This window comes from Oenanthe melanoleuca, chromosome 1 (assembly GCF_029582105.1).
Source record: "Oenanthe melanoleuca isolate GR-GAL-2019-014 chromosome 1, OMel1.0, whole genome shotgun sequence".
NCBI lineage: Eukaryota > Metazoa > Chordata > Aves > Passeriformes > Muscicapidae > Oenanthe > Oenanthe melanoleuca.
The window spans coordinates 93,775,211-93,789,139 of record NC_079333.1 but is presented as its reverse complement, the minus strand read 5'-3'; the positions used below and the strand labels follow the sequence as shown (position 1 = coordinate 93,789,139).

The 13,929-nt window shown below is 38.5% G+C and overlaps 1 protein-coding gene across 2 annotated transcripts in view; it reads right to left on the bottom strand.

Moving 5' to 3' along the window:
- FRMPD4 (FERM and PDZ domain containing 4) overlaps nt 1-13,929 on the bottom strand; it is a 285,162-nt gene that overhangs the window by 62,053 nt on the left and 209,180 nt on the right. For both annotated transcript variants that reach the window (XM_056502167.1, XM_056502157.1), the window contains exons 3-4: nt 2,338-2,498; nt 154-256 (exon numbers count right to left, since the gene is read on the bottom strand). In XM_056502167.1, the coding sequence (XP_056358142.1) occupies nt 154-256; nt 2,338-2,498 (264 nt within the window). The remainder of the gene's footprint in view (nt 1-153; nt 257-2,337; nt 2,499-13,929) is intronic.

The window sequence follows — 13,929 nt, the reverse complement described above, 5'->3', positions numbered from 1 at the left end:
TACTACAGCAATTCATCATTCTTCATTATAAATAAAGCAACATTATTTTCCCTTTTCTCAGCCATGGGAAGGCCAGACTTGCTGTACTACTGAATGACTGCACAAGGCAATAAGTCACAGAGTTTGTAGTTTAAGTGACAGGACATCAACTACCTGACAAGGTCGATGACTCTCTCCCTTGGAGCAGTGCTGACTGGCTCATCATTAATCATTATGATCTGATCCCCTGGTATAAGCTTTCCTTCAGAGGGGCCGCCTGCAGACAAATGAAGAAAAAAAAAAACAAAGCAGCACAAGTTAGCAGACCATTGTAAATGCACAGACACACTGTTGTTCACATACTACAAGTGTTTTTCTTCAGTTAATGACATTTTTACACTAACACTATTTCTGATGTTACCAGTACTCCCTCACCAGGAAAATCTTGCAAGCTAGGGGTTTAGCAGCTTCTGCTGAAGTTCTTAAGTTGTAAACCTGTATCTAACCTGTTCTAAACCTGTATCTAACCACCTAAACCAAGGGCTCAGTTTTCTAAAGGGCCAAAAGGGCCTATAACCCATGGACTAATGCACCCATTAAAGTGTGATCAACAATGTCTGATATTTTGTAAGACCACCCTGAGAAGGATTTATTTTCCTGTGAAGAAATGATCCTGTTTATCTACTGTTTAGATCAGGAAGTCTTTTCCCATGGTAAGTACAGATCTTCCTGGTTGCAACACATTGCTTCCTGTCCCAGGCAAAGTAACACTGGAGAACATCTTATTCCTCTTTCCTATGAAACGTCACTTTCATATTTGAGTATCATTCACAGGGCTCTCCTATGACTTTTCTGTTCTAGGCAAAACAATCCTGTTTTCTTCAATTTGAGACAGTAATTTTTTATACCTCCAACTGCTTGAATCTCTTTTCTGCTGGATTCCTACCACTTGATGAACACAGGTACATCCAAAAGCATTGCCACTTTTGGTTAGACATGAATATTTAGCATTAGTCTGAAGAGAAAATCAGTCATGTATTCTGGCACTGCTGAAATGCATATTGAGTGCATTGTATTTTATAAAATGCACATACTACTTTGTTTCTCAGCACAATTACATGCCCAGAACATGATGTGACATCACAGTTCCAAGTGTAAAGATGTATCCTCTCTAGTCTTTGTCTTTACACTCTGCAATGATGATACATTAAAAAATGAATAATATTACCACTGATGAATGAAGATAAAGTCTTAATAGAAAATGTTTTAAGCATCAAAACCAATTCATTCAGCAACTTAGCTAATGCTGATCCTTTTCTCTATTTGCTTTGAAAACTTTACTCCACTTCCATATCCCACATAAATGGACACAAATCCATGTAGGAGAATGTTGTCCTGAGCTCGTATTTCCTCCTATTCACTTGGAACACAGTAAACACGTTTTCCAAATTTTAAGATAAAACTACATTAATAATGCCAAGTTGAGAGAAAAGAGCTGCCTGAATCTGGTTCAAATATTAGTTACACTGCTCATTTCATGTGAAAGCAATACAAATGTAATCGATGCACACACGTGGGTAAATGACATCAGAACTTCACAAAGTCAATTTTGTCTCTCCTCTGCTCTCTGTGGGGGTTCTGGAGAACATATTGAACAAGAGCAAAGTCAAATCCCTGCCCTTGGCTGCAATTTTACATAACAACTAAACTTTTAAGCATAGAGAGCAGGAGCCTGCTATTTGGGATACGGATTATCCCAGCTCTGGTCTCTCATAACTTCAAAAAGATCACAAGCTTCACTAATTTTCACTGCAGGTAAGATGTTTAGGGATATCTTTTGACCTGGCTTTTAACTATATAATTATACAGATGCATTCATTAAAGGAAAAAAAAAAAAAAAAAAAAAAAAAAAAAAAAAAAAGCCAGCAATAGCATCCTCTTTTTCAGAAAGAAATATTGTTTTTTAGAAACCTAGCTTTCCTTGGGAAGGTGATGGTAAGAATGAAAAATATGCAAGTTTTAATCTCAGAACTCAACATACCTCTTGAAAAAGCTGATTCAATGGTAATGAAGGTGACAGCAAGCCAGTACAAAGATACCAGGGAGACCTCCTTTCCTTGAATTAAATGGGTTAACTTATTTCAGGAAACAATAGTAATGGCTCAGAGCAATAACTCCAAACTGGCTTTCTGCTAATGCATTTATGTAATGTTCAAAAATGAGTGCGAGGAAGGAAGCCATATCTAGTGTTTGTGCTTGCCTGCCTGAATATTTCAACAGTTCTCAAATTTGTAGCTGCATTTCATCTTAGTAGGCTAAATCAAAGTTTTCTTCTGGAGACAGGTGGGGAAAACATACCTGGTGTTACTGAGCGTACAACAACTGGCTTTTCACTACCAGCCACAAACCCAAATCCTAGCACAGGATCCCTCCTCATTTCCACTTTCCGAGGAGCTGGAGGGGTTATTTGGCAGCTCTCTATTCGAGGGTCTTCAAATGTGGCTGATTGTGTCATGTGACTGTGAAAAAAAATAAAAGATGGAAAAAGGAAAAAAATCATTAAAACATGGTTTTGTGGTATCTACTCAAGCCAAGCAATTTGTGCAACGATATGAGATGAAGATCTGAAATGTTCTCACCAGAGGAACTAAAATACCAACTTAATAATTTTCTATTAGATTTTCTTATGCACTAAGTAATAATGCTGCTGGCAGGTCTCAAATAGTAATCAATAGTATCAGGCTTTAAAGAGGCCTCTTTTTGACAGCACACATTTAATCATATCCCATCTATAAAAGAAAAATAATCCGAAAATAAAGCCTTTGTCATCTGTGCTTGAATTTTTCATCCTTCAATATTTGGAAGGGAAAAATAATAGTAGTGACCTACTCATAACATAAAACACAACAATTACAGGATGTCAGCCTCTTTAAAAAGAGGACACATGTTTTAATTTGGGAATCTACTATGTTAAACTAGTTACTGAGTTACTCTCCCTTCCTAAGACACCCATAACAGCTCTGTATCTGCTACTAGGATAAACTATTTGAAATCACTTCAAAATGTTCCAGGGCACAAACAAACTAAAAAGATATCAAGATAATATATTTATGGCAATTTACTAAAATAATTTACTTTCTTCTATGGTGTTATGACAAAGCCTATTAATTTTACCTAGAAGAAAACATTCTCATGGCTGGAGGGAAAGATCTTGAGTTTTCAAGCAGAAAATAGAAAGGATAAAAGCCATTCAACATCATATACCCATGAAATAGGTAACAGTTTAAAAGCAGAAAGATTTTAAATTAATGTTAATAAACACTGAAACATGGCTGATGCTGTAGACAGTCAGAACCAAAACCCACATACATTTTCCACCCAAAGCCTTGAGTCCCCACGAAATCACAGCTACCAATTGCTCAGTGCCAATCAGACAAACAGACCACTCCTCTGTCATATCCCAAACACCATCCATTGAACTCATGTTCGTCAGGAAACCAAACTACCACTGCAGGCAACAAGCAATATCTGGTCAGCACAGTACAAAGACAGATTTCAGCTCATGGCACCAACTTACTGCAGTCCTGAGAGACCTCAGATAACACTTGTTTTAAGTTGCCTGACCAGGAGTTAACTCTTTTTTTACTTTCAAGAGAGTGTAAGTCTGCAAGTGCTGAACTAGCTCTAGCTCAGGGTAGGTGGATGCAGTAGACAAATGGAGGAAGCCAAGTCCCAACCCACCTGCAGAGAGGGCACAGGCTCTGAGAAAGGTAACAGCAGGTGCCCGACCCAAGGGCTCTGAAATGCACATCAGAGGCAATATCCCTACAGCACCAGGCAGTATCACCCACTGGTGTCCTCATAATTAATTAACAATATGAAATTCAAGTAATTTTGACATCTTTGATAATTTTACATATAACATGTTATAACATGAGAGTTAAGGGACATAATGTGCAACCAGCATTGTTGCTCTCACCACCTGTCCCTTTTTCATCTGCAAATACAACTCCCTGAAGAATTCCAAACTGGCAGTCCATGAGGAAAAAGGTATCATTCAGAGATCTATTTTCAGCATCAATGACATGCAAAAACTTCTCTAATCTTTCCCCAAAACATACACCTTCGGCATGACAACAATTTACTTTCTCTCCATGGTCTGCTTCATTACTGATCCACAGAAGAGCAGCAAAATCTCAGTAAACTCTCAGTGGGAGTCTATTTCTGTTACTGGATTTTTCTAGGGCTTTTCTTCAAAGAGGCTTTCTATCCCTATCACTAGATTCAGTCTACCTAAGAGTAACAGGCTGTCTTTTTATGCATATAATCAGAGCAGCAGAAGCTACTTCCTTACAAAAATAAGAGCAAGAGAATATCTCTGTGCTCTCTTAATATACACAAAAGGGGAGGTCAGAAAAGAAGTACTTGTTTTTTACTAGCTAGAGCATCACATCTGATACTTCATTCCCTTCCTCCTCCAGATTTTGTCAGTTTATTTTAGATAACTTTCTATTTTGTTTTTCCCAATGAACTGTTAGAAAACCCAGAGAATTATGTGCAGACCCTTTAAAAATCTATCCTCAAGATGTTCCAGGCACCTCCTCTCCATAAATTGCTATTCATGGTTTGTGGTTCTAGATATTCATTTTGTCTTTCTAATAAGACAATTTCTGAGGTGTCACTGGTATCTAAAAAACTGTCTATTTCAACTTGAGAACCTTGTTTTACTAGAAAAGACAAAACTGTGCATTTCTTATCTCTCTTAGATGACAGCCCCACAAAGTTAACATTCCACAAAGTTAAGATTACCTATTTAATAACTTTTTTCCTAATAGCTGTTTCCATTTTTGTAACTGGGGCACTACAAGCCCAAACAGGGGCACTACAAGCCAAGACAGAAAGCACCTTCTGTCTCCAAAGAGAAAACACCATATTTACAACCAATGTGAAAATACTGCTTGAGCCTTTGAAAACTACTTTCCTGTCATTGTACTTAATCTGTCTTCTAGCACTTGTATAGTCTGTTTTAAAAAGGAAAAAAAACCCAAAACAACCCCCCAAACCCCCAAACCAACAGCTGCACTTCACATAGCAAATTCTAAGAGCAGGCAGAGATTTGTTTAAAGGAACAGCCTTGCCTCTGGATGCTCCAGCTGAGGATCTGAAGCACAGCATCAGTTATTCAAAGCCTAAGCAGGAGGATCAGTGAGGAGCAGTCCATCATGATTCTGAGTAGCACAGCAGACACTATTGATTTTTAAGGTTATCCACCTTGCAATACATCAACTAAAAAGACTCTGCACCTCATGCTTCCACAGCTTGCTGCTTCAGATATTCTTGTGCCATTCAGTACTTTGGGGGTGTATTTCAAGAGAGCAGCAAGATGTATAAATATGATCCCAGAAGAGATTAGATGAATGCTCAAAGCTTTTTGTGATGGTACATTGACAAATCCACTTCCTCCTGTGGTTAGTTCATGATTGAGATGCCAGTTGTGGTACCATAGTTCAAGACTAATTTGAATTTTGCATTAATTGGAGGTTTTTGATCTCCTTCTCAGCTGTGGAAAATACTGACTTCCACAGAATAACTATGCTATGTGTTTTAAACCAGAATCTAATAACCTTGGACTCAAAAAAGCCACTTTGGGCAACCCTACCCAGAACATCCCTTACATTGTGAAATATCTCAGAAGAATAACTGCAACACTACAAACCTGCTATTTGCTTCAAACACCCAAAAAATGTATTTAGATACAGTTCTTACATCATACATAAAGATTTACTTTTCTCAAGGAAAAATGGGAGAAAAAAAAAAGCCTGAGATTTTAAATATGAACTGTTCTTTCCATGTACACAAACTCAAGCTGACCTTAGACTGCCTTTTCTAAGAGAGACACTTATTTCCTCCCATTTCCAATGGCTGAGATTAGTCCCTGCTTTACAAAAGGCCATCTTCTCTGATGCACTCATGTTGCCAGCAGTGGGAGACTGCTGCCATATGAAGGAGAGTAATTCGTGGAGAATTTCTTGAACAGAGATTTCATATACCAGACTCTGAGAGATAAACTAGCAGCTATGGAAAATCATAGCACAAGTGCAATCATAAGCACTTACTCTCAAAAACTCTCTGTGGCAACTGCTCTAGTCAGAAGAGAAGGTAAGAGGGGCAATGAGAGAGAAGGCTCTGAGTGTGCATGCACCAACAGGCAGAGCAGAACAGAGATGTTGCAGGGTGGCATAAAATTCATGTGCATACTTACAAAGGGGCCTACAGTGAGCAAAGGAGGAAGAAAATTGGGAAAGAAAAAAGACTCTGGGGAGCACTGATCAGCTGCATCATGGCACTTGCAAAACATAATTCAGAAAAGCCCAGGACATTATGAGGAGCCTAACTTAACATGTGCATATCCAAATCCATGCTTGGCTTAGTCAGAGGTGTGGTTTAAGACTGACACTTTGAATCCTCACATAATTAGCTACAAAATTATGAACCTGGTAATACTTTCCATGGAAACCTTCCTAGCATTGTCCTTTTAGTTAGAGGCTGAATAATCCAAGGAATATATAAACAAAGACTACAGTTGAGAACTTGATTTAATAATGCTTACTGGTAATGAAAAGCAAATTATCTGAGTGAAATTTTTTTTTAGTCTTTGCATTTTGACATGTCAAAAGGTTTTTTTTGACAAAAAATGGAGCTTGTATTTTCACAGAAAAATGGTTAGAGCTCTAACTCTTCTAAGAAACTGAAAACTATGGCATGAACCCAGCAATCCTGGTTATGATAAACATTATTTTAGAAATAAGTAATAAAAGCACCTAAACACCTTTAGCTCTATTCTGCAAAGACTTCCAAAGAGAAAGCAGAAAAAGTGATACCTCAAAGTAGTTGAATACAGCTGAACATCCACAAACTCTAAAACAACTGGAATCAATTGGCTGTTACATCATATTTTGACAGGGTGGAGACATCTCGCTTTTGGGTGTTCCCCTATTGCAGTTTGTTCCAATCACTTCACAGGTTAACACCAGCTTGCAGTTTTGGGGTGTTTAATCCTTAGTTTTTAAAAAGTTACAGTATCTCTGCTATACAGATTGATCTACCTACAAAATAGACTCTTAAATTTGAGACACAGCAGGTGTAAACTTGATCAATGACTGAGAAGAGTCTGTGGAAATGTCAAACCACTCACAGACTGATTTGTAGAAGTGGGCAAGGAGGATGGAGATAAGGACTTTTTACCAAAGGCTCAATTCAGAAATAACAAAACCACTTCAAATTGTTGAGCACTGTCTCATTAATTTGGAGGAGGTGAGGGATCTGCTTTGTTGATTGCAGTTGTGATTTTCAACAAGATCTGTGCAAGTTAAGGACACTGAGCAAATTTTCATTTACAATTGTCCATTTGAGTCCCTGCCATGAATCTCTGCTCATCTTGCCCCAAAACTACCTCTTCATACTCTATGCAGAGTCTTGGGCTCTGCACTCAAAAAAAAAAGCTATTGTAGCAACACAAGGAAGTAAATCTAATCTAATTGTTATTCAATCACTATTTTTCAGGAATTAGCACTAAGTAAGATGGCTTGAGACGAGATAGTTTTATAAAAACTGATAACAATATGAGGGTATTCTATATTTTCCTGCTTGATAATCTGGAAAGACTACCAAAACAACAATGACAGTTAAAAGAGAACTGTCATAGAGATGAAGAAATATGCAAACTCTCCAGAAAATGAAAAACTGATCTTTGTTAATTTAGCTTAACTAGTAGCTAAATATGAAAAATAATTTCCTTTCTTCCTTTCTTCTTGGAACCTATCAGTATATCCCAAGTTAATTTATTTTCTCTAAGAAATCCCCCAAGAATTATTAAGAACTAGGACACAAGTGTCAAAATCATGCATCTACTGCCTATTACTTGAAAAGGATATTTCAAGAAAAAAGTGCACAAGTAGTTATTACATTGCTCAGTAAAACTCCTGCTCCTACAGAGAATCTGGTGCCTTGACAAACTCTTTTTTGCTCCATTTTGCAGAAACCCAGAGAGTTGCTCAAAGCTCTAGAATTTTTTTAGGCATATTCAACAGACAAAGATTTTATATTTTCAGTGGTTAAAAAAGGAGTCAACTTTTAACGCTCCAAGAAAACACTCCTTACATTCTCTCTGTTTTTGTGCAGGTGTATATAGTGAGAACTCAGTATCACAGCCACAGAATGCAACTGGGGATATTTATGATCTTTTTATTTCTTTATTTCTAGGACTACCTTTTTTTTTTTGCCCCAGTGTCAATTTTTTTTTTTTTTAAGCTTCTTCAACAGTTAAACCCTCCAAAGTCAGGTCATTTTATAACACCCTAGAAAATGTTTGGCATATGCCATCTGGATGAACATATGGTAAAAATGTAATTAGAAAGAAAAAAGGTTTGCTAGTTTCAGAAGAAGCTGGTGACAGCTTTTTTGATAAAATAGGATACAGGGAAATCTGACACGTAAAAAAATTTCAAAATCCACTCTTCCACTGTTGGGCATGATCTGCAATCTAAAGCAAGGCTAAGTGAATCAAAATTGGACTGAATAAAACTGACATGAATGCAAATTTAGAGGGCTAAAAAGATTTTTTCTCAACTTTAGTCAGACACTGGGGAAAACAACACTGAAAATATAATTCACAATGACAATTAGCACTCATATTAGTACATGTGTAAAATGTAAATGCATGTAAATGCATGTAAAATGTAAAGGCATTTTGCCTTATTCTGTATATGAAAATTATATATTGGAAAGAAAAAAGAAAACAACTTCTATAGCTGAACCCCACAAAGACATGAAAATAATCTTCAAGCCTCAACTGCCAACTAGCAGTTGTTTGCTTTGAGTATTGTAGCTACAGACTGCTAGAGAAACTCTCTTTTAAAATTATTCTTCTCTCGGGATAGCCACAAACATTTCAAAAGCTCTGTTGATGATGAACATTGGATTTCCTGCCTTTTGGATTGGGATGGGACTTTACAGGCACATGCCAAATAGCAGAAATGGCACAGAAACATCTCAGTGAAAATTGGTGGAGAGAGGGCCCCCTGGATGCTGGAATTCTCCCCCTGGAAGCTGAGCATGATGCCAGCCTCTGTCTGACTCTCTGCCCAAAATTCACTGCCAGCATGGGTGTGCCAATGAGTAAGTCTGAGCTTCAGCCATGCACATGCAGCACATACTGCACAGGGACAGCCCACCCCCCAACACACAGTTATGCTCCTACACACTGCTGGATGGCACTTCTGCACTCAGTTTCTGTCCCAAAAACTGTTCCCACCCAGGTGACACCAGGTTCAGCAGAAATACTTTTGGTTTCAAAGCCTGTAAGTGAACAGAGATTCAGGGGCCCATTCTTGAGCAGGTTTTCCTAGCCAAAGGAGGCTCACTAAATACTCATATGTGCAAGACTGCATGGATGAAACGTGTGTGAACTGCCTCCCACAGGAAATTCCAAGGCAAGCCCTGGGCTGGAGCTGTGAAGACAGGGTAATCCAAAAAGTGGGAGAGAGCAAGACAGTAGAAATGACAAATGGCTAATATTGGCTGGTTTGACCACTAATTGGTCCTTGCCTTTTCCTGGAAAAGAGATTTACAATGCCACAAAGCCACTGGTATTTCCTTTCACAGATCAGCTCCTGCACGTGCAACACAGGGAGGCTGAATGTTTGGGCACCTGCCTGGCCCAGCTCCTGCAAAAAGGAAACTGTGCAAGATGCTTCTGCTAGAAATCAGAATTACTGGCTTTCCTCCACAGCAGGAATTTCTTAACAAAGTTAGGATTTGAAGTACATCTCGGTTTTACTCTGACAAAAAGCATTTTTCTTAAAGTTACCTGAGCTACTCTGTTTAGGACAGTGAACTATTTTAAGGCCCTTAAAGATGATCTGAAATGTAGCTTTTCATTATCCCCTGCACATGCATCAATAAACCCTGTTGCAACTACAGACATAGAAAAGGGGGGAAAAAAGCCCCAACTTGCAAATACACAATAAATCCATTTGGGCTGAAAATGTCCTCTGGAAAACAGAACAAACAATTCCTATTCGTCCTGCTCCATCAAGAGCAACCTGTCAGCCCTGCCTGGCCCAAGTCTGCAACAAACAGCAGAGACCTGTGCTAAGGGCTGCCAGCATTTCCCTTCCACCAAGTAAAAGGAACTGCCAGCTCCAACTCAACATGGACAATTTGTCCAACTGAAATGTTATAAAACTAATACAGGAGGAGAAGCAGCATGGAAATTGCTTTAAATGTCCTGATTTGATTTGGAAAGCTGCTAACTAAAAAAATCTTGTCTGGTGCAATGCTGGAAGCTTGCTCCAACAATCACATGGCACTCTCTGTAAACACTAAGTGTGGGCAACCTGATTACATGGTAAGAAAACAGAATGCAGATTTAATGTGCCCCCTGTAACCCTCTGGTACAGCTGGGTTTGTCATGAACAAGCAGCTGAAACACTATTCTGTATCTGCCTAACTCTTGGGAACTCAGTAGTTATGAGCATATGGAGATAAGCAATTACAGCACAAGCAAAACCCATTTGTTAATCCTTTAAACTTAATCTTGGTCATTCCTTCAGCAACTGAATGGATCAGCAGGTTACAGAAAGGGCTCTGAATTATCCACTCATTTCCTTCCTTCCCACTTAAGTGGAGGGCTCCTGCCCTTCTGATGGCACCATGTCAACCCAGCATCCCACCCACTGCCTTCTGGGCAAAGTGCAGCCTTTCTCAGGGGAACTGAGCATCAGCTGGCAGTGTCAAAACAGGTGAAACAGGATGTTTCATATGATAACACATGGGTTAGTTGATAAACAGGGGGTACCCAGTACTGCAGCTGCTTAGTTTATTGACACCAAGTATTTAAATACTCAGGGATAGAAACCCTGAGTTTATATCACTGCTCTACACAGCTCTCTGCACTCAGAAGTACTGAGTACTGTACTTGCTTCTGTATGTTCACTTCAGGACAGGGCAACACAACAAGCCAGCTAGAAACAGAATTTGTCTGAGTTCAGGGTAACACAGAGGAGCAGTCTGTACATCAGTACAACAAGCTGTCTCCAGTTTCCCATGCTGGGTATGAATTCTCTTCACTGGAAATTCAAGCACAGGAAAGATTAGAAAGTTGCTTTTATAAAGACATCCAACTACTGCACTGATACAATGACAGCAAGGAAAACTTTTAATTCTCCAGCTACCAGACAGAATGGGATCTGCAAGCAACCAAGGAGAATAGAATGAATTTAAAAGATTTTCATAATAACTCACAAAAGCCCCAAAATCAAGCCTTCATGATCTGTAACAAAGTCTTGACAGTTAGTCTCCAAAGCAAATTGTGTAGTTCTGTAATTCTGGAGAGGGCCTTCAGGACAGAGAGGAAACAAAGAAACCATCTCATCCTTTCTCCTTTCTTTTTGCAAATACAAATAGAGAGGATTACTCTTCTTGACTGCTGATTTGGGAGCATGCCATTATGACTCTTCAGCAAATGCAAAATGAGAAAGAGAACTTAATTGAAACAACCTAGAATAACAGATTGCACTGATGGTATGTGAGGCTGCCAGATAGAGCTGTCATGCAAAAATTAAGCATAGGCTATTGAAAGGAGAAAAAAAATCAGGTGTATTTGATTTTTGGGGTTTTTTTCTAATATGTTATTCTCTGTACTTGAGCACAAATGGCTGAATTATTTTTTCTGGGCTTACATTTTCATTCCAAAGTAAGCAGCTAACCTTTCTAAGTGAGAGCACTTCTAGTAACCACAGGATATTTCATGTATCTTAGAAATAGGGCTGCTGCAGATGATACTGCAGCTTCATTATTCAAAGAAGCTTTAGCTAAAGCCTCCAGGTCATTTCTATTTACCCAGCTGTGAGAAGCTGCCCAACTGCCTATCCATTATGTTTGATACTATCTATATAACTATTATTAAAGGCACTACATGTAACGATGTACAAGAATCATTACCTCCTTCAGTTTGTAACTGCCAGCAAGCTTCCCCAAGATGTGAAGGAGAAAAAAGGTAACATACAACATTTCAAACCAGATGCATTGGAGTTAAACTGGAGTGACAGCTGCTCTAGAGAAGCCTATTCAGAGAAAAACCCCTTGCTTACAGGTGAGGAAAAAGGTCAAACAAAAACATCATGTACAGTAACCTTAACACAAAAAAATAAATTATGATGGAAGTTGCAGCCAGGCTGATCAGCACATCAAAACTCCCTGGTTATCTCAAGAAGTCTCAATTCTCTGTAAAGAGTGAAAGCTCTTAGCAAGGCAAGTAGTTAATTCCAAGCTATGACAACTCTCACTTTGGAGTTCAGAACAATTCTACAGATGGTTTGCTTTTTGTTTAAGTCACAGACATGCCACTCTCTTCTGAAATCTAAAGCTGATAAACTCTGCAAAGCCTCATCTCATGAAAAACATAATTAAAGGTCTTCAAAGGTTTCATAACTGAGAAACTACATAAAGTATTTTTGAATGTTAATTTTTTTAAAGGAACAACAACACTAGTGTAATTCTGACATTAAATACAATGCTGAAACACAGAATTTAAAGACCTGGACTTTCAAAAAAACAAATACAGTTAACGCAAATCTTGGTCACTGATACTGCACGCCTGCAGTACACATTTTCAGCCTGAAAACTGTCAAATCTCCTTTTGCACATAGGTCAGACTGACAGAACAGGCCAAACTTGAAGAAAATAAGCCATAACTAACATTCTGAAATATATTTCTTACTTATCTTCTGAAACTTAAGAACAAGGATGGATCTGAGCCATTGGCAATAACTGTAAATTACTTTTTCTTGTAAGTGTAGGTCTGCTTAGGATCAGGCTGATCTGGGGTTCATGACAACATGAAACAGTGGTAGTTGGTAGCCATACAAAACCAAGGTTGTTGTTTTTTGGTTTTTTTTTTTTTTTTGTTTTGTTTTTTTTTTTTTTTGTTTTTTTTTTTTTTTTTTTTAGTAAAACCACCACAAAAGTGCTGAACCACACACTTATTTAAACATAAGTCTTGACATGATCTGATTATCTAGCTGTAGCTGAATTTAGACCAATATTATATTATCCCCCATTAAGCTACAGTCCATACCATGAGGATAAATCAATTTTGTAGGAAACACTCCAGTGATGAAGTTCCCAGCTTACTACCTAAATCACTTCCACTACACAGGGCTTTCTATAAAACAGTGTTTTACTAGTTAGATAACACTTCCTGGCCCAAAGCCCCTTAATTTTCACAGAGCATCACTGAACCATTGTGGCCTTTAAAACACAGAGTAGAATTTAAGCTGCATGGCATAGCACATGGGAAGAAAAAAAAAAAAAAAAAAAGAGGGAAACATCTGTCTAATTATACCAGTAAAACCTCAACAGCTTATAAAATATACTGTGGCCTCATTTGAGTGTCCATACAAAGCATGCTGAACTTTGGTTTTAAATGTCTGCCATAAAGTAAAGAGCATTTCCACCAAGGAATGAGAAGCCAAGCCAAACCAAACTGATTTCAGAGGTTTGTGGAGCTCATCCAGGGTCTGGAGCACAAGCCTTATGAGAAGTGCCTGAGGGACCTGGGAGTGTTTAGTCTGGAAAAGACTCAAAGAAGACCCTATCACTCTTACAAACACCTGAAAGGAGGTTGCAGTAACTTGGGGATTGGGCTCTTCTTCCAAGTAACAAGCAATAAAACAGGAGGAAATGGAATCAAGTTGTGTCAGAGGAGGTTTAGATTGGATATTTGAAAAATTTCTTAAATGAGAGGTTTGTGAAGGATTGGAACAGGCTGCCCAGGGGAGCAGCTCTGGAGGTATTTAAAAGATGTGTAAATCTAGGGACATGGCTGAGTGGTGAACTAGGCAGTGCTGGGTTAATGGTTGGACTTGATGATCTTAAGAGGTCTTTTCC